Source organism: Pelodiscus sinensis, chromosome 6, assembly GCF_049634645.1.
Source record: "Pelodiscus sinensis isolate JC-2024 chromosome 6, ASM4963464v1, whole genome shotgun sequence".
Taxonomy (NCBI): domain Eukaryota; kingdom Metazoa; phylum Chordata; order Testudines; family Trionychidae; genus Pelodiscus; species Pelodiscus sinensis.
In genome coordinates this window covers 81,196,649-81,213,675 of record NC_134716.1, presented here as the reverse complement: position 1 = coordinate 81,213,675, position 17,027 = coordinate 81,196,649, and the positions used below count along the sequence as shown (strand labels likewise).

Below are 17,027 nucleotides of genomic sequence, written 5' to 3'. Positions count from 1 at the left end.
CACCCAGGCCATATTTGGTGCATTGGCAATATTGGAGCCCATGGTCCTTGTGACGTAGTGGGGGTACTTGCTGGGCTGTGGTGACCTCTGCTGTCTGGAGCAAGACCCAGCAGGGAAAACCTTACTATGCACAGGTGACGCCAAACCTGTTGAACCAGATACCCCCCCATGGAGAGGAACAAAGGAAGGGGCAATGCTGCCCTGGCTGGGGGGCAGGGCTGGAAGAGTGTGAGTTAGTTGCTGTCTGGGAGCATGGAGGAGACAGCCTAGGGAAAGGGGCTGGAGTTTAGGGGCCCAGTCTCCCTCTCCCCCCATCTCAAGGGGGCCTGAGGCATCCTAGCCCAGCTCTGTGACCAGATGACATCTGTGCTGTGCTGTATCCTGGAGAGGCAATAAACTTCCTCTATTCCACCGGCTGGTGCAGTCAGTTCGTGCCATTTCGGGGTGCAGGAGACGGGGGACCCCCAACGCGCCGTCACAGTCCTATAATCCTAAGGAAAAAAAATACGAAGAAGCGCAACATATATCCTGCTCCCTCCCCGCCACCACAAGTCTTCCATTCGTTGTGGTGATGGAGAGTTGCTGGAACCACCTCTCTCCGGTCAGGACCAGATACATCTCTAGACACCAAGTCAAGGGCTCTGAATTTCTTTTTACCCCCCTATCCACCACTCCTTGGTGGTACAAGCGGCTCAGAGGAATAAACAGCAGCAACATCATTCTGCCCTGGCTGACAGACAGCAAGAGGTTAGATCTGTTTGTGAGGAAAGTTTATACATCATCCACTCTACAGTTCAGTGTAGTTACTCAGCAAATACAACTTTAACAACTATTCCAAGTTTAATATTTATATTGACGACATACCAGAGCAAAGAAACAACAGTTTAAAGCTGCCTTTGCTAAGGCCACACAATTTCTCAAACAGTCCTCTTGATGCTGCAGACAAGACTACAAAATCTACAGCAAGTAAAGTACTGTAGTCCTGAGACGAACCTTGTGGTTCAACTCAGCAGCTTTTTTCTGCAAGATACAATTGACCGTGGACAACCTTCCATTTGAGGGTGAGAAACTGCTTTCAACCAAGACCAATGAGATCATTCCATTAAAGACTCCAGAGAGACACTTCATTCTCTGGGAATACATACTCAGAGTCTTTGGTCTCCAGCAGAAAGGACCCTGCTTAGAGCCGAAGAAGACAATATAGATACCAGACATACCCCAGACCAAGGTACCCACAATATACTTAGCACCAAAGACAAGACCACCCTCACAACAACAGTGTGTTTATAATAGACAACGTAGATGTCTACATGAAACCATTCTACAAATCATCCACCACAGCAAAATAAGCAAATTTAAGGCCTTTGTTGAGGGACAGAAAATACTATCATCCACTCCAGTGTCATTACTCAGTTACAAATCATTTAATAAATAATGACGTCCCAGGAGTATACTCCACCCCTGGTCCCAGAGTGTGTAGTGTGCCGTAGTCTAGCAGCCAGAGGTTCATGGCCTGGCACCGGTTTGCAGGCCAATAGTTGGAAACCACTGCTCCAAACGATCCAGTCAGGGTACACCATTCCCTTCACCTTTATCCCTTCATCTGTCTCCCTCCTTCCCATCCATCTACCCACCCCACCCTTCTTCAGGGACCACTCTCATGATCTTACGCTAATGCAGGAGTTTGAACCCCTCCAGATAGGCGCCACAGAAGCTGTCCCCCATGAATATGAGGGAAGTTTTAGTCACATTACTTACACAGAAAAAGAAGGGAGGTTGGCACTTAATTCTAGACCTTAGAGCTCTCAAAAGATATGTAAAGAAGCAAAGATTCAAGATGGTGACATTAGCCACTATCATCCCAGCATTGGAAGAAGGGCATTGTTTTTTGTGTGTCGATGTCCAGGATGCCTGTTTACATGTAACGATTTACCCTGCTCCACTTTGTCCTAAGTACTGATCACTATCGGTATATGGTCCTGCCATTTGGACTCTCCACAGCACTAAGAGCCTTTTTTAAAATGCAGGCAGTAGTTGTCGCTTACCTAAGGAAGCCAGACATAGTCTTTCCTTACCTGGACGATGGCTTGATCAAGGCAAAATCTGAACTAGACTCCCACTGCAGTACGTCCCTGGTCAAAGCATACATTAACTCCCTGGATCTGCTAATAAGAGACTAAGTCAGTGCTCACTCCATAGCAATCAATACAGTTCATAGGAGTGCAACGAAATGCAAAAATGACCATAGCCTTTCTACCAGCCGACAGGTTTGAAAGAATCAGGGACCTAGTCTTCAAATGACGGGTCATGCCTTGAGTCACAGCCCACAGTTGCCTACAACTGCTGGGACACATGGCATCATAGAATCATAGGACTGGAAGGGACCTTGAAAGGTCATCGAGTCCAGCCCCCCGCCCTCAAGGCAGGACCAAGCTCCGTCTACACCATTCTTGACAGCTGTCTATCTAACCTGTTCTTAAATATCTCCAGAGAGGGAGATTCCACCACCTCCCTTGGCAATTTATTCCAATATTTGACCACCCTGACAGTTAGGAACTTTTTCCTAATGTCCAATCTAAACCTCCCCTGCTGCACTTTAAGCCCATTACTCCTTGTCCTGTCCTCAGAAACCAAGAGGAACAAATTTTCTCCTTCCTCCTTGTGACACCCTTTTAGATATTTGAAAACCGCTATCATGTCCCCCCTTAATCGTCTTTTTTCCAAACTAAACAAGCCCAGTTCATGAAGCCTGGCTTCATAGGTCATGTTCTCTAGACCTTTAATCATTCTTGTCGCTCTTCTCTGTACCCTTTCCAATTTCTCCACATCTTTCTTGAAATGTGGCGCCCAGAACTGGACACAGTACTCCAGCTGAGGCCTAACTAGTGCAGAGTAGAGCAGCAGAATGACTTCACGAGTTTTGCTTACAACACACCTGTTGATACAACCTAGAATCATATTTGCTTTTTTTGCAACAGCATCACACTGTTGACTCATATTCAACTTGTGGTCCTCTATGACCCCTAGATCCCTTTCCGCCATGCTCCTTCCTAGACAGTCGCTTCCCATCTTGTATGTATGGAACTGATTGTTCCTTCCTAAGTGGAGCACTTTGCATTTCTCTTTATTAAACCTCATTCTGTTTACCTCTGACCATTTCTCTAACTTGCTAAGGTCATTTTGAATTATGTCCCTATCCTCCAAAGAAGTCGCAACCCCACCCAGTTTGGTATCATCTGCAAACTTAATAAGCGTACTCTCTATCCCAATATCTACATCATTGATGAAGATATTGAACAGTACGGGTCCCAAAACAGACCCTTGAGGAACTCCACTTGATAACCCTTTCCAGCAGGATTTAGCACCATTAACAACAACTCTCTGACTAGGGTTATCCAGCCAATTATGCACCCACCTTATGGTGGCCCTATCTAAGTTATATTTGCCTAGTTTATCAATAAGAATATCATGCGAGACCGTATCAAATGCCTTACTAAAGTCTAGGTATATGACATCCACCGCTTCTCCCTTATCCACAAGGCTCGTTATCTTATCAAAGAAAGCTATCAGATTAGTTTGGCATGACTTGTTCTTCACAAACCCATGCTGGCTATTCCCTATCACTTTATTACCTTCCAAGTGTTTGCATATGATTTCCTTAATTACCTGCTCCATTATCTTCCCTGGGACAGACGTTAAACTGACCGGTCTGTAGTTTCCTGGGTTGTTCTTATTCCCCTTTTTATAGATGGGCACAATATTTGCCCTTTTCCAGTCTTCTGGAATCTTCCCTGTCTGCCATGATTTTTCAAAGATCATAGCTAAAGGCTCAGATACCTCCTCTATCAGCTCCTTGAGTATCCTGGGATGCATTTCATCAGGACCTGGGACTTGCTGACATCTAACTTTCCTAAGTAATTTTTAACTTGTTCTTTGTGTATCCTATCTTCTAAACTTACCCTCTCGCTGCTTGTATTCACTATGTTAGGCATGCCTCCAGACTTCTCGGTGAAGACCGAAACAAAGAAGTCATTGAGCATCTCCGCCATTTCCAAGTTTCCTGTTACTGCTTCTCCCTCCTCACTGAGCAGTGGGCCTACCCTGTCCTTGGTCTTCCTCTTGCTTCTAATGTATTTATAAAAGGTCTTCTTGTTTCCCTTTATGCCTGTAGCTAGTTTGATCTCATTTTGTGCCTTTGCCTTTCTAATCTTGCCCCTGCATTCCCGTGTTGCTTGCCTATATTCATCCTTTATTTGTCCTAGTTTCCATTTTTTATAGTACTCCTTTTTTATTTTGAGATCATGCAAGATCTCCTTATTAAGCCAAGCTGGTCTTTTGCCATATTTTCTATCTTTCCTACACAGCGGAATTGTTTGCTTTTGGGCCCTTAACAACGTCCCTTTGAAATACTTCCAACTCTCCTCAGTTGTTTTTCCCTTCAGTCTTGCTTCCCATGGGACCTTACCTACAAGTTCTCTGAGCTTATCAAAATCTGCCTTCCTGAAATCCATTACCTCAATTGTGCTGGTCTCCCTTCTACCTTTCCTTAAGATCATGAACTCTATTATTTCATGATCATTGTCCCCCATACTGTCTTCCACTTTCAAGTTCTCAACTAGTTCCTCCCTATTTGTTAAAATCAAATCCAGAACAGCTTCTCCTCTGGTAGCTTTTTCAGCCTTCTGAAACAGAAAGTTGTCTCCAGTGCAGTCCAGAAACTTATTGGATAGCCTGTGCCCCGCTGTGTTAGTTTCCCAACATATGTCTGGATAGTTGAAGTCCCCCATCACCACCAAATCTTGGGCTTTGGATAGCTTTGTTAATTGTTTAAAAAAGGCTTCAGCCACCTCTTCCACCTTGCTAGGTGGCCTGTAGTAGACTCCTAGCATGACATCACCCTCATTTTTTACCCCTTTTAGCTGTGTAGAGAGTCTCTGGGTTAAGCTATCTCCTACGTTCATCTCCACTTCAGTCCAAGTGTGTACATTTTTAATATACAAGGCAACCCCTCCTCCCTTTTTTCCCTGTCTGTCCTTCCTGAGCTAGCCGTACCCTTCCATACCAACATTCCAATCGTGCGTCCCATCCCACCAGGTTTCTGTAATACCAATGATATCATAGTTGTATTTATTGGTTAGCAATTCCAGTTCTTCCTGGTTATTACCCATACTTCTTGCATTTGTATATAGGCATCTAAGATACTGATTTGATCTTGCCTCCCTGATGTCCCCTGACCCTCCTTTCTCCTTGCCATTATAGGCCGTAGTGTTCCCCCCCCATTTCCAACCCATTTCCCAGTCCCGCACATTCAGCACTTACCCGTGGGCTTTGCTCACCTGTCCCCGTCGAACCTAGTTTAAAGCCCTCCTCACAAGGTTAGCCAGTCTGCGTCCAAACAAGGCTTTCCCGCTCCTGGAAAGGTGAACTCCATCTCTGCCAAGCAGTCCTTCTTGGAAGAGCACCCTGTGGTCAAGGAAGCCGAAGCCCTCCTGGCGACACCATCCTTGCAGCCAGGCATTCACCTCCAGGATGCACGTCTCTCTGCCCGGGCCCCTACCTTTGACAGGAAGGATCGAAGAGAATACCACCTGCGCCCCAAACTCCCTCACCTGTACTCCCAAAGCCCTGTAGTCACGCTTGATCCGCTCAGTGTCACACCTGGCAGTATCATTTGTGCCCACATGGATGAGTAGCATGGGGTAGTAGTCAGAGGGCCGGATAATCCTCGACAATGCTTCCGTAACATCTCGGATATGGGCCCCTGGCAGACAGCATACCTCTCGAGATGAACTGTCAGGGTGACAAATGGGCGCCTCCGTTCCCCTCAGAAGACTCTCCAACCACCACTACCCTACGTTTCTTCCTCGCAGTGGTGGCAGGAGACTGCTCAACCTTGGTAATCCTGTAGTACCAAATACACCTTTTCATGTGTTGTCTCCAGGGATGGCTCAGGACAGTATACAAACCAAACAGCCACCCCTTGACCAAGACTCTCTCCGTCCCCTTAACTGTGAAAAGTGCAATACCATGGTTGACAAAACCTAAAAATCTATGCACAGGAATTCCTTTCTTAACTCCAGAATCCTCTGTCCTCATCATACAGATGCTTCCCTCGTAGGATGGGGAGTGCACATGGGAAATACAACAACTCAGGGTCTTTGGCTCTCAGCAGAGAGGACCCTGCACATAAATGTTCTGGAGCTCAGAGCCATCAGACTCACATGCCACCATTTTCTCCCAGCATTGTTGGGCAGATGTATCAGTCTACACCAGGGGTCTCCAAACTTTTCAGCCCGAGGGCCGCATTAACTATCAAACAGCAGTTCGGGGGCCGACTACACACTTGAGGTCCAAATAAAAAACAATCAAAACATGGATGTTGTTTTTAATTATTTATTTAATATTATTTTATTCAGTTATTATTTAATAACACATTGATTCTTATGATTTCTTAAGTTAAACTTACCTGAATATAGTGTGCAAATATATCCACTTATGGTAGAGAGATTGTTGCTTTTAATGTTTCCTCTTCAGAATATTCGAAAAATTCTTACTAAACTAACGACATTCCCAATACTTTAAACACACTAAGTAATTACGCGAAGGAAATTATCACTAAATAAAATAGAGTGCAACATGTTTCGAAATCAGACGCTAATTGACACCAACACCTCCTCATTGCAACAGTCAACCGCAACTGGCAAACTGTGATCAAAATAATCAAGTCTTGAACCAGCAGCAAACCATTTAAAAACTCCGCCACTAGATGGCGTTATATCATCTCATTGACTGTGAACGGAAGTAGAAAAAGTAAGCAGCGAATAAGGTTTTTGCAATGTAATGATCGGTTGGAAAACATAACGCACTACTGCGTGCCTCTATTTTAATTCGGTAAAAACATAACGTCCACGTAAGCGGCGGCTGATCTTGGCAGGATACACGTAAATTTCCGTAATTTTTTTTCCGTAGACAAAAAGGTCTCCACGGGCCGGATGAGAGGGCCTCGCGGGCCGTAGTTTGGAGACCCCTGGTCTACACCGACAACATCACATGCATGTTTATATACAAATAGACAGAGCAATGCATGCTCCCATGTTCTGTGTATGGAAGCTTATTACCCTTGGGAACTGGTGCCTCAGACATGGGATTACTGTAAGTGTCTGCTACGTCCCGGGCATTCTAAATACCACAACCCTACCTCAAGAACATGAGTGGCAGATGAACTACAGAGTACTGTCAACAATCTTCCATCACTGTGGCTATCCTGGGACAGACCTTTTTGCCACAAGCAGCAACAAAAATTGCTTCCTATTTTGCTCCGTTACACCAGCCAGGGCTCCAAATTCAGCATCCCCAGTTATGCAGGCTTCACTGGAAGCTTGGCACCTAGATGACTCTCAGGGTTAGAGCTGCAGTTCTTCAAACAAGTACAGAGCCTATTACTACATAGTAGAGCTGAGTCTACTCAAAAAGCATATGCACACAAATGGACCCAATTTGCCCAATGGGCCACATCACAAAACATTCCACCTGAGGTGGTTCAATTACCTTCTATTCTAGAATGACTCTTACACTTGAAACAGTCTCATCTTTCCATGATCTCTATCAAGGTCCACCTGGCAGCAATTGTAAGTTTCCACATAAAAAATTGATAATACTGCCATATTTGCCCACCCACTGACAAAATGGTTCCTCAAGGGTCTCCAGCTCCTATACCCCGGCGTAGCTCCTATGACTGAACCATGGGATTTCCATTTGGTATTCAGCGTGCTCACCAGAGGACCTTTCGAGCCCATAGCCAAATGTTCCTTACTCTACCTGTTGATGAAGACTGCCTTCTTAGAGGCCATTACCTTGGCCAGATGTGTGGGAGAAATAGTGGCGCTAGTAGCTGACCTTCTATACACCATATTTTTTTAAGGATAAGGTAACCCTTTGCATCCATTCCAAATTCCTGCCCAAAATGGACTCTTCCTTTCACATAAATCAGACAGTTCACCTTACTATATCTTTTTCCCTGAGTTTCACTCCAATCAATTTGAAGTAAAAATGCACATGCTTGATGTCCGCAGGGCACTATCCATTTACATACACAGAACAAGGCCCTTCAGATCATCACAAAGCTGTTTGTTTTACTAGCAGAACATAATAAGGGAAAGGCTATATCATCCTAGAAGCTCTGTCATTGGATTTCACACTGCCTCAGACTGTTATGAACATAACCAAGTAATGCCATCTACTTCAATATGTGCTCACTCCCACCAGAGCTGTGACCACATCAGTGGCTTTTCTTCACAAGTTTCCTGTTGTGGACATATGTGCGGCAGCTACATGGGCCTTTGCTCAGATATTCGTCAAACATTATGCACTCTCTCAAGGCCTGCTATCAACAACCAAAGTGGCCAAGTCTGTGTTGTCTACAGAGTACTTGCCTGATCCAAAGTCCCTACCTCTGTAGGACACATTGCTTTGTAGTCACCTGTTGTGGAGCACCCAAAGGGGCATGTCTCTCTCAAAGAGGAAGTTACTCGCCTTTAGCAGTAACTGACATTCTTTAAGATGAGAGTCCCTGTGAGTGCTCCACTACCCTCTCTTCTTCCCTTCTACTTCAGAAATCTTCTACTGGCCGTGTTTCTGGGTAGAGAAGGAACTGAGGGGAGGGAAGTTGCACATGTGCAGTCTCAGCGCATGGCATGCTGTAGTTGCCATACATGCATGGCCCTTCCCCAGGCACTGCTATGAAAGCTCTGGTCTATGGTGTTGGGATGCACCAACACCTGCTGTGGAGCACCAACAGGGGCGCTCATCTTGAAGAAAATCAGTTACTGCTAAAGGTGAGTAATCTTCTTTTGTATGCTACTGTGATAAGTGCAGTTTCAAGGGCCAGGTAGCTTATCAAGGTAACATGACTTAAGAATGCCTTCTTGCTCTGGACTTCAAGGGTAATTCTTTGGCTATATTCATTCAAGATACCATGGGATAAATTGCAAAGGGGATTGATTTACATCAGTGGTTTAAATTAACAATTTTAAGCTTGTTTCTGTACTTTTTATTCACCTCTGTAAAGAAAAGTTCATTCTCATTGCTTGGTAACCATTTAAACAGGTTCATTTTAGGGCTGCTAAGCAATTAAAAAAAATTGCGATTAATCACACGATTAAAAAATGTAATAGTGATTAATCGCGCGTGCTGCCCCTTTGAAATGCCACCCTGGCGTTTAAATCCATTTTAAATCAAAATCTCGTTTTTTAAAAAAAAACATTGATTTTTATCTACGTTGATAAGTTAACCTGTGGGAGTGGAACCTCTGTTCCAGTTAATATGCTAAGAATGTTTTTTTTAATACTTTGCAGATTGCAGCCAAAGAGCTAAACATTTACTGTCATCAGGATCACAATTTTATGACTGCCAGTATACCAACTCACAGATTATTTGTTCACGTACGGCGGCTTGTAGCAAAAGGATATAAGGTCATCTTTGGATTTAATTATATATATTTTTTAAAACAAAATAGTCTCATTTCTTACGGAAAGAATTAGTTGATGTTATATGGATGTTGTGTCACTTTTTTGAAATATAAAATATGAAACAGTTTAATATTTTACTGGAAAAACATAACAGACTAACTCACTTTCATTCAGTGCTTTCTGTATATAATGTTTTAGGATTTTTTTTTAGTTATTCTCACATAATTTCAGGGTCCCTTTGACTTTTCTGGAAGCAGTTCTGCCTGTCAGTGAGAAAGTGGGACAGAAAACTCTCAGTTTCTTTCCCCCACCTCTTTCTGTTTTCTGCTTTTTTCCCATGGGTTTTTTTTCTCTTGTTGTTCTCTGTTGCTAATCTCTTTCCCTTCCCTTCCCCTTTATGCTAATCCTCGTTTTTTTTAAATTTTTTTTTGTACCTCTTATTGCCTGATGTTTTGGTGAACTTTACTGTCTACAGCGAAAGAGAATTGTTGCAGCACTTCTTCCCTGACAGGTAGCCAACCTTTCAAGCTATGTTTCAATATAGAACATGAGACAGTAAGGGCAAGTGCAGAAAGGAAGTTCCAGGTAAGATGAATTTCTGTCATACTTGATAGGCTGAATTAGCAGGTTTGGTTCTAGCCCTTCCCCCCCCCCTCATCAAAAAATTATGATTTAATATTTGCATATCATAATTTAAAATTTTGCTGTTTAAACTTGGTTATCCTTTTTTCTTTCAACAGTTAACGTTTTCTGTTTGTGTACATTACAGGTAGGCGTTATAAAACAAACAGAAACTGCAGCCCTGAAGGCTGCTGGAGAAAACAAAAGCGCTCTATTTACTCGAAAACTGACCTCTCTCTATACCAAATCTACACTTATTGGAGAAGATATCTTTTTTTTGGTGTTAATTATTTTGTTTTTATACCAGCCTTCTTTGTGCTCTGTGTTGTTCAATGTTCTGTGTGTGTTGTGTGTGTTTGAGACTTTTTGCTATAATGTGTCAGTGTAAGAGAGCATGTTCAGTAACTGAGGTGGGTGGGAAGTGCTGACTGTTTGTTTTCTTGCCCCCCTCATCATTGGAAAGGTTCTGACTGTATTGTACCTGTATCAGAGGCAGCAGCATGGTGGGAGGAGCAGGCAGGAGCCAGTGTTTGCAGGAGCTGACTTTTAAGCCAGCTCTCTACACGCATCGGCTCTTTGTGCAGCCTCCGCCCGTTTAAAAATGTAACTTCTGAAAATTTCACATATACCAAAATAAATGCATTTTAGTATCCCTAACATGAGCTCACTATTTTAGGATGAGCTAGCCATATACAAGTAAGATGTGTGGTCTCATCCACTTGCCACCTCTTGTGTCTAAACTCATTCTTTCTATTTCCTGCCAAAATCATTCTTCAGGTTTGGTACACTTGCCCTCTTTGTGAGGCCCTATGTGCCAGGAGGGAGACAAGAGATAAGAGAAAACACATCTTCTATTTATTTCATGTTTAAGTCACCCTAAAACTGCAGTTAGCGAAAGGGATACTAGATGTTAAAACCCATATATCAGGGGAGTGACTTGCTGTACAGTTGCTTAATGGAGCAAGGGCATTATAATAAAATATTTTTTTTTTTTCTTGGAGACACCATTGTGACTCTAGTTATTCTTGAAATGTATTGGAAGGCTTAGGTAAAAGCAAGCTGAATGAGGAACAACACTGAATGACTGGCACCTTGTGTAGTCTGAATGGAATAAACAAGTGCAGGACTTAATTTGCTCTCCACTACTGTTGCTAGGATGGTAGTGGTTTTCATTGCACATTTTGCTACTACATCAGGTCCTAGCTTGTTGGACTACGATGCTCATCAGCAAATTTTGCTCTTTACTAACAATTGCACAAGGTTTATAAGCTGTCTACTAGACTACAATTTAGTACCTGCAGCAGCTTGCTGAATGGAAGTCTTCAGACATACGATAAATACCTTTTCTGTTGTTGGAATGATCATATGTATGTATTCACTGTGAGGCTCTAGTGGACATGGTCCTAAAGCTACCACTGACTTTTTGATTTTGGTGTGGTCAGCAATAAGAAATTGTCATACCATATGAGTCAATTTTAGGTAGGAAGGAGGTTGTCCTCTGTCAAGTTGATGTTTGTGTTGGAAATATGGAATGCTGCCATGTTTATGCCAGAAAGAAAATTGTTTTCAGGAACTATCACTGGTTTTATCCATGTGAACCATTGTTTTTTTTAATACTTATCAAATGTGAACCCTTTGCTGAAGCTAGATGATTCTGTAGAAGTTGAAGAAATAACACTTGATGTCTCTGATAACTATCTTCTTTGCATCTGTGAAAATAAAGAAAGCTTAAGAGACAAGAAGAAAGGAGATGCTGTCATAGGCATAGTGGTAAGTTGTCTTCCTTGAGGAATTTGAGTTTATGGCTAGGGCTAATTTTGTGATTTCTCTCACTTCTAAAAAATTTTTTGTGGTTGTCTCTCTGACAGCAACAGTGTTTGCATTATGCCTTATTACATTGTGGCTGTGTCTACACTGGCATGAATTTCCGGAACTGCTTAACATGGAATACTATTCCGTTTTCAGTTTTTCCGGAAAAGGAGCGTCTACATTGGCAGGCTGCTTTTCCGGAAAAGCCCTTTTTCCGGAAAAGCGTCTGTGGCCAATGTAGACGCGCTTTTCCAGAAAAGAGCCCCGATCGCCATTTTCGCGATCCGGGCTTTTTTCCGGAAAAGACTACTGGGCTGTCTACACTGGCCCTTTTCCGGAACAGTGTTTCGGAATAAGGACTTATGCCCGAGCGGGAGCAGAATAGTTTTTCCGGAATAGCGGCTGATTTTGTACAGTAGAGCATCGTTGCTTTTCCGGAAATTCAAGGGCCAGTGTAGACAGCTCGCAGCTTATTCTGGAAAAGCGGCTGATTTTCCGGAATAAGTGGCCCAGTGTAGACACAGCCTGTATGTTTAAAAATATTCAGAACCACTTGAGTGGATAGCCAGATTTGTATATCAGATATACAAGATCTACCACTTTTGCTTATACATGTTTGCTTGAAAACATAGTACTGTTTTAAACAAAGACCAAAAAAGACAATATTAGAGTTAAAATATGTTTTGTAAATTTATTTTTAAAATGTTATCCTTTCTATATGTTCAAAACACTTACACTTATTGCTAACTGGATCAGTTTCCTCAGTAGATTGCTCTTTCTTCACATAAGTTTAGTAATGAAAGATTAACAGTCTTCTTAGACTTTAATTGCTGATTTTCTTTGGGGATTGTGAAATGAGAACAATGTAACTGCGAAAACAGTGAGGAGACTAAAATGAGAACTGACACTCAGTCTAATGATCGTTTCATTCACTTTATTTTCCAGCTTTTTGATTGCACTTTATCATTGTGATGTCTGACTACCCCACTGAGTATCTGTCTCAATTATACGTGGTGACATATCCTGTCAGTATGAAGATATTACAGATACTTTCACTTGAAAACTTGTCTCTCTCACCAACAAACAATAAAAGATATTACCTCAATGACTTTGTCCCTTCTCAAGTGTAAAAGCACATTTTGAAAGACATCTCATCTTTAGGGAGAATCCTGTCTAAATTCCACAGGTTTCATAGTATTTGTTTTCCCTTTAATAGTGACAATTTCTTCTTTGAGTGCTTGCTCATGTCCATTCAAATGAAGTCTGTGTGTGCACAGATTCCAGAGCTTTTTCCCCTCAGCGGTACCCGTTGGGCCAGCAGGGAGCCCTCCGGAGTGGCACCGCTTTAACAGTGCATATATACCCTTGCAGGCCCTCCCCACCCTCATTTCCTTCTTACCACATGTGATGATAGCTGGAGCATCTTTGTGCTTTCTCAGCTACCTAGGATATATATATATAGTTAGCTTTGTAGTTTCGATTGTTCTTGTAGCGTAAATAGTTAAGGCTATGTTTATCTCTCCCTTCCTGGGGAGGGGATAACAGAGCCACACGGTTTTAAGCCTTGTGCGACTTGTCCAAAGTTAATGCCCTGTGGGGACCCCCATGACTCTTGTCTGAAGTATCTGGGGGAGGTTACCTCACAGATTCCTGCAAAATCTGCAGAAGCTTCAAGCTGCGCATTAAATGGGATCACAATTGCTGTTTAAAACAGCTGCTCATGGAGTCTGCACTGCAGTCAGCACTGGAATCTGCAGCAGTGGTGCAAAGTGCGCCGGTATTAGTACACGAGACCTCAACAGCACTGAGGTACTCCGTGGCTCCACAGAAGAGCTCGGCTCTGAAGCACTGATTGCAATTTTCAGTGCCCAAGGGGAGACCGCATAGAGGGAGGTCCCCCTTGAAGCAGGCACATAGAGGGTAGCACCAAGTGAGGGTCCTTTGGAAGAACTGTCCCCTCATCATCTCGAGGCCCCCAATCCATCTAGACACCGGTTGAGCATGGTGTGTCCAAGGAGTCCAGTGCTGGACATGGTACCGCAGGATGTTAGGCCACCGTTGACTCTTGATGCTTTCGACGCTGCCAGAAAACTTGCAGAGATCACAGCCTCACCAGACTCCAAGCTGCAGCAGGCCAGATGTGGCGCCATAGATGGGCCCACTGGTGGCATCGATGGCACCAGCAACATCAATGGTGTGGGTAACACTTGCAGTACCAACTGTGTCCATTATACCAGCATTATTGGTACCGGCAGACCTGACTGCACGACCTATAGCACAAGGAGCCATGGTGGCACCGGTACAGCATGTAGTGGAAAGGCCCCCTCTGGTACCGATGGGATCACCAGCACCGATCCATTGAGGCAAGCTGGAGGCAATGGCTTGACACCCTCATTATTGATGCCTTCCTGGTCAGCGTCAGGCTATTCATCAGAGTCTGATGCTGATTGGGTATGGTTGAGAGCCTCTATGCACTGGTCCAGTTTGCAGCACTGGTCCTGGCACCAGGGTTACCAGATGCAGCAAATATGGCCGCCGCCTTTGGGTGATGTCCCTGTGGCTGCTCCACTGTTGGTGATGGGCGACCTTCAGAACCGCTGTTCACAGCTTTTCATAGGAGTTGGGCTGTGCATGTGCAGGAGGCCACTGATAGTTTGGCACCTCGCGTGGCAGCCTGATCCTCTCCCCTTCAGTTCCTCTTGAGCTGCCCTTGGTTGCGGATGGAGCTCTGATCTCTCTTTCACCTCAGGCATTTGTCTCTTCACACACTCTTGTTACTTTTTTTTTTCTTCGTTTCTTGGCTATTGCCCTTAATTGATTACTTGTTATAACTTCGAAGACCTTTTCCTCCCCCCCCCCCAAAAAAAAACCCACCAAAGGAAAAGAAGGCAGCCTGAGCTTAAACAGTACTCAGCCATGCCCAGCCCCCCAGGGTTTAAGGAGTGCCTACAATGTAAAGAGCCCATGCCACCCTTGGATGGGCATGATTTGTGCATTAGATGCTTGGGGGGAGGCACATGCCCCCCAAAAATGTGATCATTGCAGGAGCCTGATGGGTAGGGCCAGGCAGGACTGTGAAATGCAGCTCTGCATGATCTTGTTTGAAAGGGCGTTGCAACCTTCAGATGAGCTGGAACCAGCTGTGAAACACAGAAACCTGAAACACAGGTCTGTGTCTCCATTATGCCACAAACATCGCAGGGCAAAGTCTCTCGAGCCAGATCACTACCAACAAAGCTGTCCCCCAGACTGACTAGGGGGGACACAGTACATGTATCAGTGGGACCAGTGGCAAAATCTTTACCACACACGGCTGAAGCTGCAAGCCCCTCTAGTTCTGTGTTGGCACGCTCATTAGCAGCATCGCAGGCGCTGTGCTGGCAGACCACTGCAATTGGCACCATACCATTTGGTGCCGCGATGGAGCATGGAACCACTGACCAAATGACCTTGCAAATCTTCGGCACCACCTTTTCCTGAGCCGTCACCCAGAAGAAGACCCTCTCCACCGGAGGCTGACGCACAAGCGCAAGGACAAGAAGTCAGCGCTAATAGAGAACAATGCTGCATTAACAGCTGAAACATACAATATTCAGTTGAGCTTCTCCTTCCCTCACTGGGGGGGGGGGGGGTCCTCTTATTGTCAACTGACTCTCCAGGTCCATCCCCATGTTGTGCCAGACCTCCACTGATACAAGGGAATGTTTCAGTTGATGAAGACGATCAGAGGAGTACTTTCTCTTCACAACATTCATCTCCAACTACATCTTGTCAGTTTCATTATTACCATGAAAGACCTCACTATTCTAACTGGTACCCAGAATGGCAATATCCCCCTCCCTACTTATCTCCTCCCTGGTGGACTTCATGGGACTATTGGAAGCCCCATAGATGCCAGTCCAGGAGCATATCTGTCTCACACTGGAGGCTCCCACCAGCCTCTCCATCTCATACCCTTCCAGCCTTGGTAGACTCGAAGAGGAGGAAGAAGGTCAAATTCCTGACGGGGATAGTGTTTCACAAGCCCAGCAGACAATTGGGGATCATTCATTCCCACCCCCGATGATGCTATGAGGCAATAATGGAGATATCTGACGACGCTTGGCGGATAACCACCTCCACCCAACCAACCTGCAAAAACAGATAGAAAGTACTTTGTCCCTATCAAGGACCTGGACTTTTTTCTCCCACCCCCTAGCCAAACTCACTGATGCTGGATACAGTGAATCAACACTCCAAAGCTCCCCAGATCAAGTCTGTGAACAGTGAAAAAGAGTACAAGAAGCTAGATATCTTTGACAGGAAGACCTATTCATCAGTCACATTGCAGCTTAGAATAGCAAACTACTGGCTAACCATGATTTCGACCATTATTCAAAGCTGGCTGAACTCATGGAACATCTGCCCGATTCCAAGAGGCCCGTTCTCAGGGTGGTCATCCATCCACGAGGGGGACATTATCGCCCGTACTGCTCTACTAGCAGCCACAGACATTGCTGACTCAGTGGCTAGAGCGACGGCCACAGCTGTGGTGATGAGGAGAGCCTCCTGGTTACATGCAGCAGGGGTGCCTAAAGATCTCCAAATGAAAATGGAAGATCTCCCTTTCGACAAACAAAAGCTGTTTGCTGTGAGCACAGATGAGATACTGCGTAGCAGGAAGAAATCCCGCACCACGCTCCGCATGCTTGATATGTACACGCCACCATATCGGAGAAAGAGAGACACTCCTTATAACAGAAATAGAAACAGCTACTGTAACTATCCCCAGCAAAGACCATACAAGTACAACCAATCCTGGCAGCGGTCCCAGAGGAAGCACCCACCTCAAGCATGCTCCTCCGGATCACAGGCCACCAAGCAGCAAATTTGAGAACTTAGTCAAGGGTCTGCCTGACCTCCCCAACCATCCAGTGATAATGAGCCAGAAATACCTGTGGGTAAACAGGCATGTCCCTCTTTCCATCACTGTGAGTCGATAACATCAGACTGATGGGTACTAGAGGTCATCCATATGGGATACTCCATACCCTTCATGTTGCTTCCCCCTACCTTTCCCCCCCTCTTTCCCGTCCCTCTTCAGGGACCCCTCTCATGAGACCCTTCTCAGGCAGGAAATTGACCACCTCC

The 17,027-nt window shown here is 44.6% G+C and overlaps 1 protein-coding gene across 5 annotated transcripts in view; it reads left to right on the top strand.

Moving 5' to 3' along the window:
• Window positions 1-17,027, top strand: part of MSH3 (mutS homolog 3) — a 224,647-nt gene that overhangs the window by 15,187 nt on the left and 192,433 nt on the right. For all 5 annotated transcript variants that reach the window (XM_075932217.1, XM_075932221.1, XM_075932220.1 and 2 more), the window contains 3 exons: window positions 9,354-9,470; window positions 10,237-10,356; window positions 11,715-11,858. In XM_075932217.1, coding sequence (XP_075788332.1) covers window positions 9,354-9,470; window positions 10,237-10,356; window positions 11,715-11,858 — 381 coding nt within the window. The remainder of the gene's footprint in view (window positions 1-9,353; window positions 9,471-10,236; window positions 10,357-11,714; window positions 11,859-17,027) is intronic.